General features: G+C 41.5%; 1 protein-coding gene across 7 annotated transcripts in view; it reads left to right on the forward strand.

Moving 5' to 3' along the window:
- AREL1 (apoptosis resistant E3 ubiquitin protein ligase 1) overlaps nucleotides 1–16,299 on the forward strand; it is a 43,676-nt gene that overhangs the window by 12,077 nt on the left and 15,300 nt on the right. For 3 of the 7 annotated variants that reach the window (XR_014296356.1, XM_082648224.1, XM_082648229.1), the window contains exons 2-6: nucleotides 6,160–6,480; nucleotides 10,377–10,437; nucleotides 11,269–11,495; nucleotides 12,431–12,668; nucleotides 16,120–16,289. Coding sequence is in view for 6 of the 7 variants with exons in the window: in XM_082648224.1 (XP_082504350.1) it covers nucleotides 10,422–10,437; nucleotides 11,269–11,495; nucleotides 12,431–12,668; nucleotides 16,120–16,289 (651 nt within the window). In the remaining variant the exon portion in view is untranslated. Of the gene's footprint in view, nucleotides 1–5,853; nucleotides 5,972–6,159; nucleotides 6,481–10,376; nucleotides 10,438–11,268; nucleotides 11,496–12,430; nucleotides 12,669–16,119; nucleotides 16,290–16,299 lie in introns of those variants that run through there. The other 4 variants (XM_082648227.1, XM_082648226.1, XM_082648228.1 and 1 more) reach the window with 4 other exon arrangements.

Raw genomic sequence — 16,299 nt, forward strand, 5'->3', positions numbered from 1 at the left:
AAAATTACAAATTAAATATTTCTGAGCTCTCATTCTTCCTATCCCAAGAATGTCTTTCCCTCCCGCCCCTTTTTGGAGGTTCTTCTTGATGCATCAGTATTCCTGGGTAAGAGGATAGGCTCTGGAATCACACTGCCTGGTTCCTTCAGTTGTCAGCTTAGTGACTACAGACAAGTTATTTGAGCTCTCTGTACCTCTGTTTCCTAATCTCTAAAATATGCATAATAATATGGTTACCTTATATGGTTGCTGTGAGAGTTAAATGAGATAATATATGAAACACTTCAAACAGTGCTGGCATATAGTAAGTTCTCAGTGCAGGTGGATTCTTCTTTTTATCATTATACTTGAAAAAGAAATCCAGAAAGCTTATTATTTTGGATTGTTGCTGTGGTTGTTTCCAAATGAGATTTCTCTGGATCTCTCATCTTTCCTGATGAGGAATGAATATAAATGAAAACTGTATAACTTGGCTGAACCAAGTTCCCTCAGGTACACTCTGTGCCATCTTCCTCATTTATTTGGGTTGGGCTGCTTGGGCATAAATCACCATCATAACCTGGCACCCCCACAGCTTGGTTTGCACATAAAGCCGTATCCCCCAGGGCTCTCGGGTCTAGTTGCCAGTCTCAGCTGGTCCTCCCTTCCCTTATATTCCAAGTCTTGCTTCCCAAGCGCAGCTGAATTCCTTTCTTTTCTGGGTGCATCTCCATTTTATATCTGAGGCAACTGAAGATAAGCTAAGTAGATAAGCTAAGTAGCTTGTCCAGGATTGCTTCATTGTGAGATTCATGCTCTTGACCACTGCACTGTACTGTACTTAGAATCAGTCACCCTGTATGGCCCAGGTGGTTTTCTAAACACTTTGCTTTTGTAATGCTTAACTTTTTATCACTCTCTCTCGACTCAGTACTTTTACTTATGCTGCTGCTTCTACCTAGGATAGTGGTACTTTTTTTTTTCTTTCTGCCTGGCACATGCTTACTCATTCTTAAGTAATAGCCCCTTTGCCACTCATGTGAACACTTCCCCACTCAGGCAAAGTTACTTCTCTCCTTCCTTTGCCCTCCACATATTGTTTTTTCCTCTTTTGTGGTACTTGCTACGTTGTATTGTCCAGCTCCCACATTGGACAGGGTTCGTGGAGGTTAAGAAAAGACCCCGTCTTATTTATTCTTGTGACCTTAGCTTTTAGCACACAGTCTGGCATGCCACAGATGCTCAACAAGTATGAAATGAATGAAGAATGAATGATACAGAAGAACCTAAAGATGTTGGTGGTGAATTATAGTGAATTTGCTAAAACACAAAGTTTTAGCAAATGATTTTTTTTTTATAATTATATGCAGTGTTTCACAGAACTAACCCCTGAGGGTTTTTTTTTTTTTTTAATAATTCTACAGCATTTCTATTGACTGATTGATTGGCTGTGTTGGGTCTTCGTTTCTGTGCGAGGGCTTTCTCCAGTTGCGGCGAGCGGGGGCCACTCTTCATCGCGGTGCGTGGGCCTCTCACTATCGCGGCCTCTCTTGTTGCGGAGCACAGGCTCCAGACACGCAGGCTCAGTAGTTGTGGCTCACGGGCCCGGTTGCTCCGCGGCATGTGGGATCTTCCCAGACCAGGGCTTGAACCCATGCCCCCTGCACCGGCAGGCAGACTCTCAACCACTGCGCCACCAGGGAAGCCCAGCAAATAATTTTAAGCTAAGGGAAAATATAGATATCTAGGGATGGAGGAACATAGCAGAAAAAATAAAATGTGAGTATATGAAATGGGTGGTAACGGGGTAGTATATCAACAGTTGAGGGGGGGTTGCAGTGTTTTTCCAAATTTTCGGCTCAGGTACCTCTAATGGTAGAGGATAGCGGGCATGTAACCCTTTGGGGGCTGGGAACAGAGCCCCAAGGAGCCTTTCTGCCTCAACTACAAAATATATATGAACGTTTTGAACCTACCCATGTTTTATCTTTAGGAATTCTTGCATATTTTGCATTCTATTTTATTATCTATGAGTTTGTTTTAACATGAGAATATTTTTTCTCCCCACTACCTCATCCTCTAATAACTAGATGCAGTGGGAATGTGTCCATTTATCCTCTGTCTTCTAGCACATTCTGGCATGCCCCAATGCCCACATCTGGGGAGCATGGAATGGGGTTGTAGTCTAATACGGCAGCATTCTAGCTTTCTGTTTTGGGGGATAGTCTAGTCAGGAGTATTATGTCACGGAACCAAGGAGGGTGAGCTCATCTTGTTCTGACTAACGAGGCTGTTCCTGGAAGGCTGCAGTCAGTTGGAGGCACCTCATTACCAGATCGCTGGGGACCAGCTGGAGAGAGTTCACAGAAGACCCACAGGAATGATTAAGAGACTGGAGGGGCTGACGGATGAGGAACGGATAGAAATGAAAATTGCATAACTTGGCTGAACCAAGGTAGCAGGAATACACAACTGTATAAATATCTCAAGAGTATAAACTTGATGGGGGAAGGCAGTCTTTTATGGTGGGATTTTGGGGTGGGGAGAATAAACCAAGGGTGAAATTAAGCAAAGGAAAATATAAACTAATAATCTAAAGTGTCTGTTGGTACACTTTGTTTCTTGGAACCTCCTTAGTTGGACCACTCTAACTTGTGGGCCTTTTTTTAATTGAATGATTTGTTTTTTTTAGTTTGACTTCCATGGACTTGCGGCTGGTGCTTCTCTGTGTAGAGAACGCTGGAGACTACATCTTAACAAAGCGAACGTCTTTCTTTTGTCCTGTCTTGCTTTGTGGGACTCAGTGGTTGATATTTGGAACTCCTATGTGCTGCCACTATCTCTTTATGCACCAGAATTCTGAAGTGGACTTTCACATAGTTTTCTTTTTTTAATTAATTTTTTATTGGAGTATAGTTGATTTACAATGTTGTTAGTTTCTACTGTACAGCAAAGTGAATCAGTTATACATATACATATATCCACTCTTTTTTAGATTCTTTTCCCATAGAGGTCATTACAGAGTACTGAGTAGAGTTCCCTGTGCTATACAGTAGGTCACAGTTTTTTAGAATAGCACTGTAAAAGTAGAAACTCAGTATGTATTGTAGTAATTTTAGAAACCCAGATACAGTATTTGGTCCCTGAGGTACTGGTTGGTTTCAGGAAATTATAGCCTTGATGAAATCCAAGCATGATTATATGAAACACGTACTTGGGAAATGATTGTATGAAATTCCTATTTGGAGTATGGAAGGCATAAAACTTTTAAATAACAGTTGAAATTAGCCAGGAGAAACATTTGCATAATGTTGCCAGTTTTATAGCCCTTTTCCTAAGAAGGGGTAGTAGAACTGGAAGAAAGTGATTTTTATGCTTTTTTGATATATAAAAATGAGTTCATTTATACAACACATTTATGTACTTTTAAGACTAAGTCATCTATACCAGAGATTGGTAAACGTTTTTTTGTAGACGGTCAGATAGGAAAGCTTTGTAGGCCATACATCTCTGCTGCAACTGCTCAACTCTGTGTTGTAGTTCAAAGGCAGTCAAAGGCAAAATGTAAACGAATAAACTTGGCTGTGTTTATTCTTCTTTTACAAAACTTTTTTTTTTTTAAACAAAAACCAGTAGCTGTCTGGATTTGGCCTGCAGGCTGTAGTTTGCCAACTCCTCCTGCAATAGACCCTTGCTCCTGAAAGCATGGTCTGCAGACCAGCAGCATCAACATTACCTATGAACCTGTTAGAGATGCAGAATATTGGGTCCCTTCTCAGCTGACTGCTCTAGAGTCTAGACCATGTTTCCTGAACTTTAACATGCATAGGAATCACCTGGGGAGCTTGTAAAAGTATGGACTCTGAGGACTTCCCTGGTGGCGCAGTGGTTAAGAATCCGCCTGCCAATGCAGGGACATGGGTTCAATCCCTGGTCTGGAAGATCCCACATGCCACAGAGCAACTAAGCCCGTGCGCCACAACTACTGAGCCTGCACTCTAGAGCCGAGAGGCACAACTACTGAGCCCGTGTGACACAACTACTGAAGCCCTCGCGCCTGGGCCTGTGCTCTGCAGCAAGAGAAGCCTCCACAATGAGAAGCCTGCGCACCGCAACGAAGAGTAGCCCCTGCTCGCCTCAACTAGAGAAAGCCCGCGCGCAGCAACGAAGACCCAGCGCAGCCTAAGTAAATAAATAAACAAACAAACAAAAATATTGTTTCCTTATTTGAAAAAAAGGGTAACTTGCCTTTTTAGGGAGAAAAAAAAGAGTATTTAGAAACTTTTTATGTGTTCCCGCATCATTAAGAATTCGGGGGACTTCCCTGGCCGTCCAGTGGTTAAGACTCTGTGCTTCAGGCTTCCCTGGTGGCACAGTGGTTAAGAATCCGCCTGCCAATGCAGGAGACACAGGTTCGAGCCCTGGTCCAGGAAGATCCCACGTGCTGTGGAGCAACTAAGCCCATCCGCCACAGCTACTGAGCCTGCGCGCCTAGAGCTTGTGCTCCGCAAAGCCACCGCAATGAGAAGCCTGTGCACCGCAACGAAGAGTAGCCCCCGCTCTCTGCAACTAGAGAAAGCCCATGTGCACAGCAACAAAGACCCAACACAGCCAAAAATAAATAAATAAATAGATTAATAAAAAAAAAAGACTCTGTGCTTCCACTGCAGGGGGCACAGGTTTGATCCATCCTGTATGCCGTGTGGCACAGCCAGAAAAAAGAATTTGGAAAATACTAAAAGGTACAGGTAGAAAATAAAAACGTCTATAATTCAAAACACCTAGAGATGACCACATTTTTATGTTGCTCCTTCCAGTCTTCTGTATGTAATATAATATTTTAAAAATTGGGCTCATGATATGTAAATAAGTTTGTGCTTGCTTTTTCATTTAACATTTTATTTGTGAGTGATTCACTGTGATATTCCTTTAAAGTGTAATTTTTTTAATGCTTATATAGCATTCTAATGGATCTCTTATAGTTTATGCAGTTCTTCTCTTGTTTCTGGCTCCTTTAAACTGGTTCCAATTGCTAGTTGACCCAGGTTTTGGCTGATGTACTTGGCAAGTCTATCACCATATTTTAAAATAATTACACATACTTATTTATTTTTAATTATAAAAGTTTGACAACTTGTTTGATCTGGTGGCTTTCACCCATTCTGTTCTTCTGGTCTTGTTAGCATTTTGTGTTTTCTTTTTTGGTCTCCCATGATAGAGAAGCAGTAGAGTGGTCATCAGAAGCATGGAGTCTGAGTCCAGGTTGTCTGGGTTTGACTCAACTCTACTAGGTACTGTGTGTAATCTTGAGAAAGTACCTTGAGAAAATGCCTCAGTTTCCTCATCTGTAGAATAGGGATAATTGTATCTGTGTCTTAGGGTTGTGAGTTAATACACATGAAGCACTGAGAACAGTTCCTGCCACGTGGAAAGGGACTGTCTCTTTTCATTTACTGATCAGTAGTTTCTTCTCATGTGTTCTATGGCGGCTATTCTTGCCAGAAACCCCTTTCTGCTACATTTAGTTCATGAATATCTTTGAGTTACAGACTGACTTTACTGAACTTTGTTACTCAGTGACTTTATCTTGAATGTTCACAAAAATTTTCCCCTTACTCACAGTAGCAAATTTTACTGTTTTAAAGATAAAGTCAGTATTGTTTAACCGTGTCTTGGAAATGCATACATGGGTACAAAGGGAGCAGACTGCATAGGCTGACTGATTGGGTTTTAAAGCTCTTTGGTGGTTTCCTCTTTCCAGCTGAGTATTACCTGATTCCTTATCAGGGCATACAAGGCCCTCTGCAGCCAAGCCCTGCCTGTGCTCTCCTTTCATTTCTCTTCACCTTGTTCCCAGCCCCATTAAAGTGAAACTGGGTGTGTGGTTGTGACGAGGCTCACTCTAAATCTGTGCTCTACTCTGCATCTGCTGAAGGGTTGGAATCCACTGAAGTGCTGGAGCTCTCTTCTGGGGAGTGACGCAGCTAAGCCCGTGAGATCGCCCCTTGGCTTTTCTTGCGGACTTTTAATTGGGAAAACTTGGTCAGAGATTACCTGCCCTTGGTTATTTTTAGTGCCACAGGGTTTCCATTGTCTATTCTATACCTCCTCTTTGTTGTTTTCTGGGGGTTCTCTTTGAGAGATAAAAATCTATTCCACTGACTCTTTTTTTCTTTGTAGCGTAGGATCCCGAGACAGCAGAACAGATGCACCCTTTGGCAGCCAATTGCACCCTGCACTAGAGAGAAGTCCAGGGATGTTATATTTTGGGATTATATTTCTCCACCGTGGAATTCATGCAGTTCATTCCAGAAACATTGACCCTCTGCTTCTGTGACACACCCTCGCTGAAGGTCTGATGGACAGACACTTTCTCTTGACCTTGCAGCTGTTTTCTTTCACGTGGAAGTTGGAAGACAAGGTGAAAGTGGCCAAAAGTTACCTGCTTTGGTGGATAGGTGTGCTCCCCTTGGTTCTCAGAACATGGGCCCTCGTTTAAAGGTAAGGTGACAGACTAGTTAAGACTTACTTATTATTGGGATGTAGAACATGGACTCAGTGACCAGTTTCTAAGCCCTCTCAGCAGGGGATAGCATTGACGTGCACAACTGCAGTTGGAATTGACTTTGCTCCCAGCAGAGCAAATTTGAGTATGAAGAAATCAATTCTCCATTTCTGGGAATAGACTTTTTCACAACCAATCTTCAATGTTAGGGCTAAAATTTATTTGATATTGTAATTATAAATCTTTTACTAAAAAAAGGGCAAAGAGTTTTAGAATATGTATATCAATCAACTTTCTAACATTCCCTTGAGACATTTCCCCTTTCCTTTTTTGTAGGTAATTGTGAGCCAAAGTTCTGTAGTATTGAGCAACTTGCCCAGGATCTTTTAGTAAGCAAGTGATATTTTTGCATTAGATAATTGGTACTGCATTCCATTTTCCTTTGTAACGTTTTATTTTTATTTCAAAAGATTTAAAAAGGGGCCGTAAGCATTTGTCTTTCTAATTTTATCCTCGGTAAGATTGGGTAATGCTTTTCACACTTTCTTTTACCAGTTTCTTAAATCTTTTCTCTTCCCAAATACTTCACTATCCCTATGACTCCACTCTTTTTCATGATTCAGTTATATGAGGTTAAGAACACTGGGCTTCAGAGTTAGACAGGCTTGAGTCACTTAACCTGCTGGAAGATGTTCAGCAAGTCAACTTTTCTAAGCCTAGGGTTTTTTTTTTTTTTCAAGTCTCTAAAATAAGAATAATAATGCTTATTTACCAAGTTGTATTGGTGACAATTACTTGGGCTAACATGTAAAACACCTAGTACATTGTTTGGCCTGTGGTAGGTGGCTCAATAAGGGGGTTGTAAGTTATGGTGGGGTGGGAGCAGAGACAGGGCAGAGAGGGCACGACAGGTACAGTAAGAGGACAGAAAATGCCTACAGAAGACGTGAATCTGGAATAAAAGTGATTTGAGGGGTCACCCTAAAAGGAAACCCTGTACTCAAAGACAAAGGCATGGAAGCTTTGTGATAGCATCCAGAAAGGAGGAAAATGCAGAAGGAAGGCAAGTTTAGAATGTGACCATGGGTAAAATTGAGAGATGGGTAAGTATTGTTGGGGAGTTTTTTTGAGAGGTATTGTAGAGAAGTGGGACAGTTTATAAAGATCACATCAATGAGTGATGAATTGACAGAGCTGACTCCCTGATCACAAGGAGGCTTCACAGAGAAGAGAGGAGAGTTTGGAAAAAAGTAATAATTGGTATGCTGAGTTTTAAATAATAAAGGGAATTGGAGTAGAAATGTAGAATTGACCTTTTGGAAAAGGTCTAGGTGATCTAGATCAGTGGTGATGATTTGGTGGAGTGACAAGTGAATGGGGAAAAAATGGACAAGGACTTAACAAGGTCAAGTTCATTATTATCAGCCACGAGGACCAAGAAAGACTATGGCTGTTCCACACCGTTCCCCCAGTATCTGGCGTATTAAGTAGGTACTCAGTATTTGTTGGATGAGTTATTTTAGTATTAATTTTTAAAATCTTCATTATAAAAATTTTCAGACATAAAATTAGAAAAGTTTAAAGAACTCCCACATAGGCAGAGATTTTAAGTATGGTAAGAGAAACCTTGCCTTTTGTAGTTCTGATGCATTTCTCATTGAATGAAGTGTGGACCAATAGAGAGGTTTTCTCAGTTTCTTACTGGCTCTGACACAAAGGAGTAGTGATGCTGCTACTACTATTGATAATAATTATAATAATAATTAAAACTGAGAACTCACTGTGTGCCAGGCACCATTCTAGACTGTTTACATGTGTTAACTCTTTTCATCCTCACAACACCCCAGTGAGGTACACACAGATATTAGCCCCATTTGATGGATAGGGAAACTGGCAGATTATAGAGAGATTAAATAAGTTGTCCGTGGTTACCCTGTGAGTGGCAGAGAACGGATTTGAACCCAGGTAGTCTAGCTGTAGTCTAGTCATGCCCTCATCCTCTATATTATTCTCTTTGCTCTACTGTTTGATTTGACAGTCTTGATGGCTGTGGAGAGTTATAGTGAAGTCCTGTCACACTAAAGGAGATGGTGTCATAGAAATTATTAAACTTCATCTCTTTTTACGGCAATGAGAATTCTGAAGCTTAGACAGGTCACACAGTTGCAGCCCTGGAACTGGTCTCCAGGCTCTGACTTACTGCTTGTCAGCTGCCTCTCACAGAAAAGGTTGTTGTGGTTGTCAGAGACAGTACATAGGAATTTTCCCAGCCCTCATGATGTGTGCCATAAATTTAGCATTGCTCTATCCCTCTAAGGAGTAAGAGACTTAAGACCACAAGTCTGTAACATCACCTACATATACTTCATTTTCTACTGAGTGCTGTAACTTTACTGAGGGCTAAATGTTCATGTCCAGGATCAGATTGAATGACGTCCAACTGAGGGAGTATTTAAGACAATTAAACTGCTGGTTTCGGTTCCACCAAGTCACCTAGTATATCCTATAAGGCACAGAGAGTTGCTTTTTGAGAGATGATAGCAGCTTTTCAGCATAAGGTCCCAGGAGATGAGATTCTTGTTTGGGAAGGAGGCTCACTAGTTGTGATCTCAAATATTGAGGTAGTATATTGTCCTCTGGAGAGCAACTTAATTCATGTGTATTGACAGTGCTAATGTTCCCTCTGTGGCTTTCTTTTCTGGTAGGACTTTGGACACCAGTCTAAATAGGGATTTCTATGAAACTTGACATGGTCATTCCTCAAATTACCTACTCCCTATGGATTCCATTGGATATATTGTTATCAAAGGATCTAATGGCCATTTTTGGTCACTCTTTCTCTTAAATTTTCCCAGCATAATCAGACATAAAAGCACACTTGGTTGGGGAAAAAAAAAAAAAAAAGTTGTTTTGGTCCCTCCCAAATCTGAGCATAGAAATTTTCAGCTGTCTTGTCTCTAAGTTATATATTAGTGCTGATAAAAGGTGCTGGGTTGAGATAACATTGATAACCTTAATATATATTGACTTGAAAAGAAAGAATGAATTTAGTGCATTGTGGATTGGAGAGCATGTACAGTCTATGCTAAGGTCAAAACTCAGTGATAAGATAGGAATGTCAGTGGGCATTGCATTTTTCCTTGGCAGTACCGTGAGTGGTTCAAGTGAGTAATAAGATTGAAGTCTTATTCTGGAGATAAGTCTAAAAACAGTGTAAGTTTCCCCTCAGACTCTGGCCCCTATTTGAATTGTTCTGACTTTGGCAGGCATCACTTAGGATGAGAAGTACAGTCTCCTCCTTTGCTTCCTTCCTCTCCTTGGCCTCTCTGCTGAACTCATCTTCCACAGGGCCTGTTAGTTTGTCTGATTGGTAACAGCAAAAGAAAATGATTTCTCTTACATGCCCATTGCTTATTATTGGGATGACCCAGAGTTCATTTTAATTACATAATACCAACATGATGGTAATAATCCTTTTAAACATTTTATATAACTATTTCTACTTAGATGAATTACTTCCAGAAGGCAAACATAAGGGGAAAGTGACTCCATTATCTTCCTTGCCTGTGTTAATTAGTACCACTTTGCATGGGGGAGGTAAACTGTCCTGGGGCCCTGGATCCAAGAAGATGAAAGCCATGCTATTACATTTTGTAACTAGAAGTGGCTGTTTGTGGTATTCCTAGGGTGGTCGGTAGATTGGAAGTCTTTAGGAGGGGGAATGATGGTCTCTCTTTCTCTGAAATGTTGTAGGGCACCTGTCAAGCTAGAGAGAGATCAGGGATAGTAAGGCTGGAGATGGTAGGCTCAAGCCACATGCTCTGCTTTGTCTCTCTCTGAGACATCTGTAAGGAAGAGTTAGAGGAAAAACTAAACAAGTTTTCTTCTGCAGCTGCAGCTGTGATCCTCGGCTCTCTGTTGGCATTGAAGGGACCTGATGTTTTACGTCATTGGTACGTTATAGAAAGAGCTCTCTATTATTTCTTTGTTAGGGTTGCTTATATCATTTTTTGCCTCCTTACCTCCCACTTTCTCCTTGAAAATAGACTTAGAAATACTTCCAGGCATGCCAGAATGTACCTTCACAGAGTTGGCAGTGTTATTCATTCATTTGGGAAATATTTATTGAGTAATTATGGCCAGTGCCAGATGCTGTTTCCTGTTGAGTCAAAGTCGAATAAGGCAAAAATCTGCCTCCATGGAGTTCATAACATGAAGGGGGAGAAAAGTTATAATAGATGAATGCATGCACGGGAGTTTGAGGGAGCCCAGAAGAAGGAACCCCTAACTGTGGCAGGGATTGGGGAGGGCTTTTGCCAAGTGACCAAGGAAGGGGAAGGCTTCCAAATGGAGAGAGTAGAGTGCACATTCTTTTTACTATGTTAGGACCCAGTACATGATGGGAGGTTGGGGGTAGGCATCGTATGTGGACCATGGTGTAGAACAAGGGTTGGTAATCTTTTTCTGTAAAGGGCCAAAGAGTAAATATTTTCAGCTTCCCAGGCCATACAGTCTCTGTCACAACTACTGAACTCTGCGGCTTTAGGGCAAAGGCAGCCCTAGACAACAGTAAATAAGTGGGTGGAGCTGTGTTTCAGTAGAATTTTATTTACAAAAACAGGCAATGGGTGGGATTTGGTGCGAGGACCCTGGTATGGAAGTTCCTCTCTTCACCCACAGAGGTAGTGACCCAGTGGAGGGTGTCTTTGGAATTCTTGCTTGCTCCACAGTGAGAAGCTGTAATGTGTAACTGGCGGGTGGTGTGTGTGTTCTCTTTTACATAGGTGGCATCACAGTGTCTGTGGTTGCATTCTTCTTCACAATTAAGTTCCTCTTCGAGCTTGCCGCACGTGTAGTCAGCTTCCTCCAGAATGAGGACCGAGAACGCCGAGGGGACCGGACTATATATGACTACGTGCGGGGAAATTACCTGGATCCCCGGTCATGCAAAGTCTCCTGGGATTGGAAGGACCCCTATGAGGTGGGCCACAGCATGGCCTTCCGAGTGCATGTAAGGGAATGTTTCTGTCTCCATACCCACGGGGGTTTCTGAGTCAGTTGCCTTCCAGAATCCAGTTCAGTCTGTTGGTGGTGCTGGCCTGAAACGTTCATGTTCTCCAACACCTCCCCACCCCCACCCCCCAGGAACTTGGGAATTGTTGACATCTGAAGAGTCATACATTTCTCTATCATTTTGGTTTAATAGGTGCTTAGCTTGGAAGAAGTATAAAGCTTAATGTTACATTTTCAAAGTGAGAAAAATATTACTGAAAAGAGTAGGTGCTACAGATTAGGGGTTGGCAAACCATGGCCCAAGGGCCAAATCAGGCCCACTTCCTGCTTCTATAAATACAGACTTACTGGAACACAGCCACACCCATTCATCTTCCTGTACTGCCTGTGTATGCTTTCACGTTTGAGGAGTTCACCACAGTTGAGTAACTAACTGTGTATGACCCGCAAACCAACAGCATTACTCTCTGGCCCTCTGCAGAAAGTTTGCTGCCCCCTGCAATGACTTCTCCACTGAAGTCTTGTGCTTAGCTCCATAGTCTGAACCCCACTAGCCCTGCCTAGTGCTTTTGTTCACTCAGTGCCAGTGGTACCCACTGACTTACCTTTACGTTTGGGTTAGCAGTGATAATATAAGAAAAAAGGGCAAGTGAGACAGGGTAGGCAGCATCTGTGGTTCAGAAGTGTCAAACTGAAATGGACTCAATGGTGTATTTTCCCCTCTCCTCAGAATACATTAAGAATTTGTTCGTGACTTAATGGTTTTCTTTGAAGCATTGAGAGAATTTGTTCCCTCATGTGTGAGCAGGACTGTAGGAGTGGGTGGATACAGAGATTTACCAGTCACCTCCCTCCTCACACTCTCTCAAGTAACACAGGAAATGATTTTCTCCCCCTGCTCCATAATGGGTGTCCCTCTTCTCCCCACCGCAGTTATTCTATAAGAACGGGCAGCCCTTTCCTGCACATCGGCCTGTAGGACTAAGAGTTCACATCTCTCATGTTGAGCTAGCAGTGGAAATTCCAGTGACCCAGGAAGTCCTCCAGGAGCCCAGTTCCAACGTGGTCAAGGTGGCCTTCACTGTGCGCAGGGCTGGGCGGTACGAAATCTCAGTGAAGCTTGGTGGATTAAACGTGGCCTATAGTCCCTACTACAAGATTTTTCAGCCTGGTAGGTTGTTTTTTCTTTCTTTCTCTCCCTCCATTCCTTCCTTCCTTCCTTTTTCTTTTTCTTTCTTCTTCTTTTCTTAAACAGTGCCTTTGTTGAGATTTAATTCACATGCTATATAATTCGTACATTTAAAGTACACAATTTAGTGGTTTTAAAACTTTGTAGACTTGTATAACCATCACCACAGTCAATTTTGGAGCATTTTCATCACCCCTTCACCCTGTACCCAGGTCACTCCATATTTTCCCCAAATCCCTTAGCCCTAGGTAACCGCTGATCTGCCTCTGTGGATTTGCATACTCTGGGTACTACTCTGCCATTTACATTGCATAAAAGCGTGATCATAACATATGTGGCCGTTTGTGACTGGCTTGTTGCACTTAGCATAATGCTTTTGAGGTTTGTCCATGCTATAGCATGAATCAGTACCTCATTTCTTTTATTGCTAAATAATATTACATTATATGGATATACCACATTTTATTTATCCATTCATCAGTTGATGGACATTTGGGTCGTTTTCGCTTTTGACTACCATGAATAATGCTGATGTGAACATTTGTGTACAGTTTTTGTGTGCACATATCTTTTCATTTCTCTAGGAGTGGAATTGCTGGTCATCAGCCGGGTAAGTTCTTAAGGGGTGAGGGTGCCAGAATAGACCAAAGGTAAAGTCTTCTGATTTTTGAAACCTTTTCAAGTAAAATCACCCTAATCCTACCCTTGCTGCCAGTATGTGTTTTACTTCTTACTGAAGAGTGTCTGCCCAAGCTTCTAGCATCTTAAGAATTGAGGCCTCTATCTCAACTTTTTTTTACCCCCTTGTGTCCTTTGTGCCAGATAATAGATGTTCATGTGCTTTAAAGCCTAAAAGTATAATCTCTAACTCCTGGTTCTGCAACATACCGTTTAGTGTGCTGAGACCCTGGCTGCCCTGTTTGCCCTGCCTTGGCTTCCTTTTGACGGTGTCATTAGATACTAGCCAGGTTGGTGTCCACTTTGGGAGTCAAACCTAACAAGAGGGGTCTTGAGAAGATTTGCATATGTTTGCATGAAAGGTCCTCAGTTTTCTTTCTCTTATAACAGAGGAAGCCTCTGGACAAGGTGGCTCCCAAGCCTTCTCCCTCTCCAGGTATTTCCTCCTTTGCTTCAGTGACTCACTCACAGACTCCTTTCCACACGAAAAGGAGTTGCCTACCTTGCCTCCTTGCCGCCAGTGGAGAACAGTTCATATCCTTACAATGTGTACCAGCCCTTTTCTTTTTAAACTAAAACTGAACTATTTATTTTGACATGATTTTAGATTTTCCTACAGTTGTAAGAGATAATACAGAGAGATGCTGTGTACCTTGACCCACTTTTCCCAGTGGTGACATCTTACAGAACTAAAGTACAGTATCACAGCCAGGTTATTGACATGGATACAGTCAAGACACAGAACATTTCCATCACCACAGAGATCCTTCATGTTGCCTTTTGACAGCCACACCCATTTTCCCTCCCTCACCCACCTGTTTTTTAACTCCTGGCAGCCCACTAATCTGTTCTCCACTTCTGTAATTTTGCCTTTTCAAGAATATTATATAAATGGGATCATAACATATGTAACCTTTTGGTTAACGTACCTTTTTTGCACTCAGCATATTTCTCTGGAGATCCATCCAGGTTGAGTATATCAGTAGTTGGTTCCTTTTTATAGCTGGGTAGTATTGCTTGGTGTGAATATACCATACTTTGTTTAACCATTCACCAGTTGAAGAACATCTGGGTTGTTTTCAGTTTGGGGCCATTATAAATGGTGGTTTTAATTTGCATATCCCTAGTGGTTAACAATGTTGAACATCTTTTTATATGCTTATTTGCCTTCTGTGTGCCCTTTTTTGACGAAATGTCTTTTCGTGTATTTCATCCATTTTCTAAATGTATTTTTTGTTTTTTACTATTGAGTTTTGAGAGTTCTGTAAGTCCTTTGTTAGAAATGTGGTTTGCAAATATTTTCTCTCAAGCTTTAGCTTTCCTTTTCATCCCCTTAACAGGGTCTTTCACAGAGCAAGACTTTTTAATTTTGCTGAAGTCAATTTATTTTCCTTTTATGGATCATGCTTTTGGTATCTGAGAACTCTTTGACTAGTCCTAGATTCCAAGGATATTCTCCTATGTTTTTTTCCCTAAAAGTTTCCTAGTTTTACATTTAATATTTAAGGTCATGATCCATTTTTAGTTAACTTTTGTATATTAGGCCAAGATTTTTTTTTTCTTATAGATGTCCAGTTGCTCCAGCATCTTTTGTTGAAAAGGCTAGCTTTCCCCTATTATTGCTTCTGCACCTTTGTCAGGGATCAGTTGGGCATATTTGTGGGGATCTATTTGTGGGTTCTTTGTTCTACACCATTGATCTGTGTGTCTGTCCCTCCACCAATACCGGAATCTTAATTACACAACTATGCAATAAGTCTTGAAATTGAATAAACTGACTCTTTCCACTTTACTCTTCTTTTTTATAATTGTTTTAGCTATTCTAGATCCTTTGCCTTTCCATATAAATTTTAGAATAATACTGTCTAAATCTACCAAAAAATCTTGCTGAGATTTTGGTAAGAATTGTGTTAAAATTATATATCATTAGGGAAGAATTGACATCTTTGCTATGTTGAGTCTTCGAATTCATAAACATGGTATGCCTCTGAATTTCTTTTTTTTTTTAATTAATTAATTTTATTTATTTATTTTTGGCTGCATAGGGTTTCGTTGCCGCACGTGGGCTTTCTCAAGCTGTGGCGAGCGAGGGCTACTCTTCATTGCAGTGCGTGGGCTTCTCAGTGAGGTGGCTTCTCTTGTTGCGGAGCACGGGCTCTAGGCATGCGAGCTTCAGTAGTTGTGGCACGTGGGCTTGGTAGTTGTGGCGAACAGACTTAGTTGCTCCACAGCATGTGGAATCTTCCCGGACCAGGGCTTGAACCCATATTCCCTGCATTGGCAGGCAAGTTCTTAACCACTGCGCCACCGGGGAAGTCCTGAATTTATTTCTTTAATCAGCGTTTTGTAGTTTTCAACATACAAATCTTATACGTGTTTTGCTAGATTTGCACCTAAATATTTCGAGTTTGTTTGTTTATTTTGCAATTATTCACTTATTTTTAAGGCCTGCTTCACTTGTAGGTTCCCAGGGGGGTTTCTTGGTACTATATCTATAACTCTCAGTTCTGTTTTCTCCAAGTTTTTCTGTCATTTTGTTTAGTGCTTACAGTGGTTAGGAATTTGTAAAAATGAGTTCCCAGAAGTTCATTTGAATTAATCTCTTTGTTTTCTTTCTCTTTCTCTGCCTCATAATGGTATTGTTTATCCCTAGGAACTGGGCTGGCACCCAGCTTTCCAGGACTCACTGACTGAGTAGATCTTTGTGCCCTAAAAATCACCTCTCTGATGTTATGTTCCACTGTCTTTGTTCCAGGAATGGTGGTTCCTTCCAAGACCAAAATTGTGTGCCATTTTTCTACTCTCGTGTTGACCTGTGGGCAGCCACACACTCTTCAAATAGTGCCCCGAGATGAGTATGACAACCCTACCAACAATTCCACGTCCTTGAGAGATGAGCACAATTACAGTCTGTCCATTCATGAGGTAAGAGGCT

Source organism: Grampus griseus, assembly GCF_964374135.1.
Source record: "Grampus griseus genome assembly, chromosome: 2".
Lineage (NCBI taxonomy): Eukaryota > Metazoa > Chordata > Mammalia > Artiodactyla > Delphinidae > Grampus > Grampus griseus.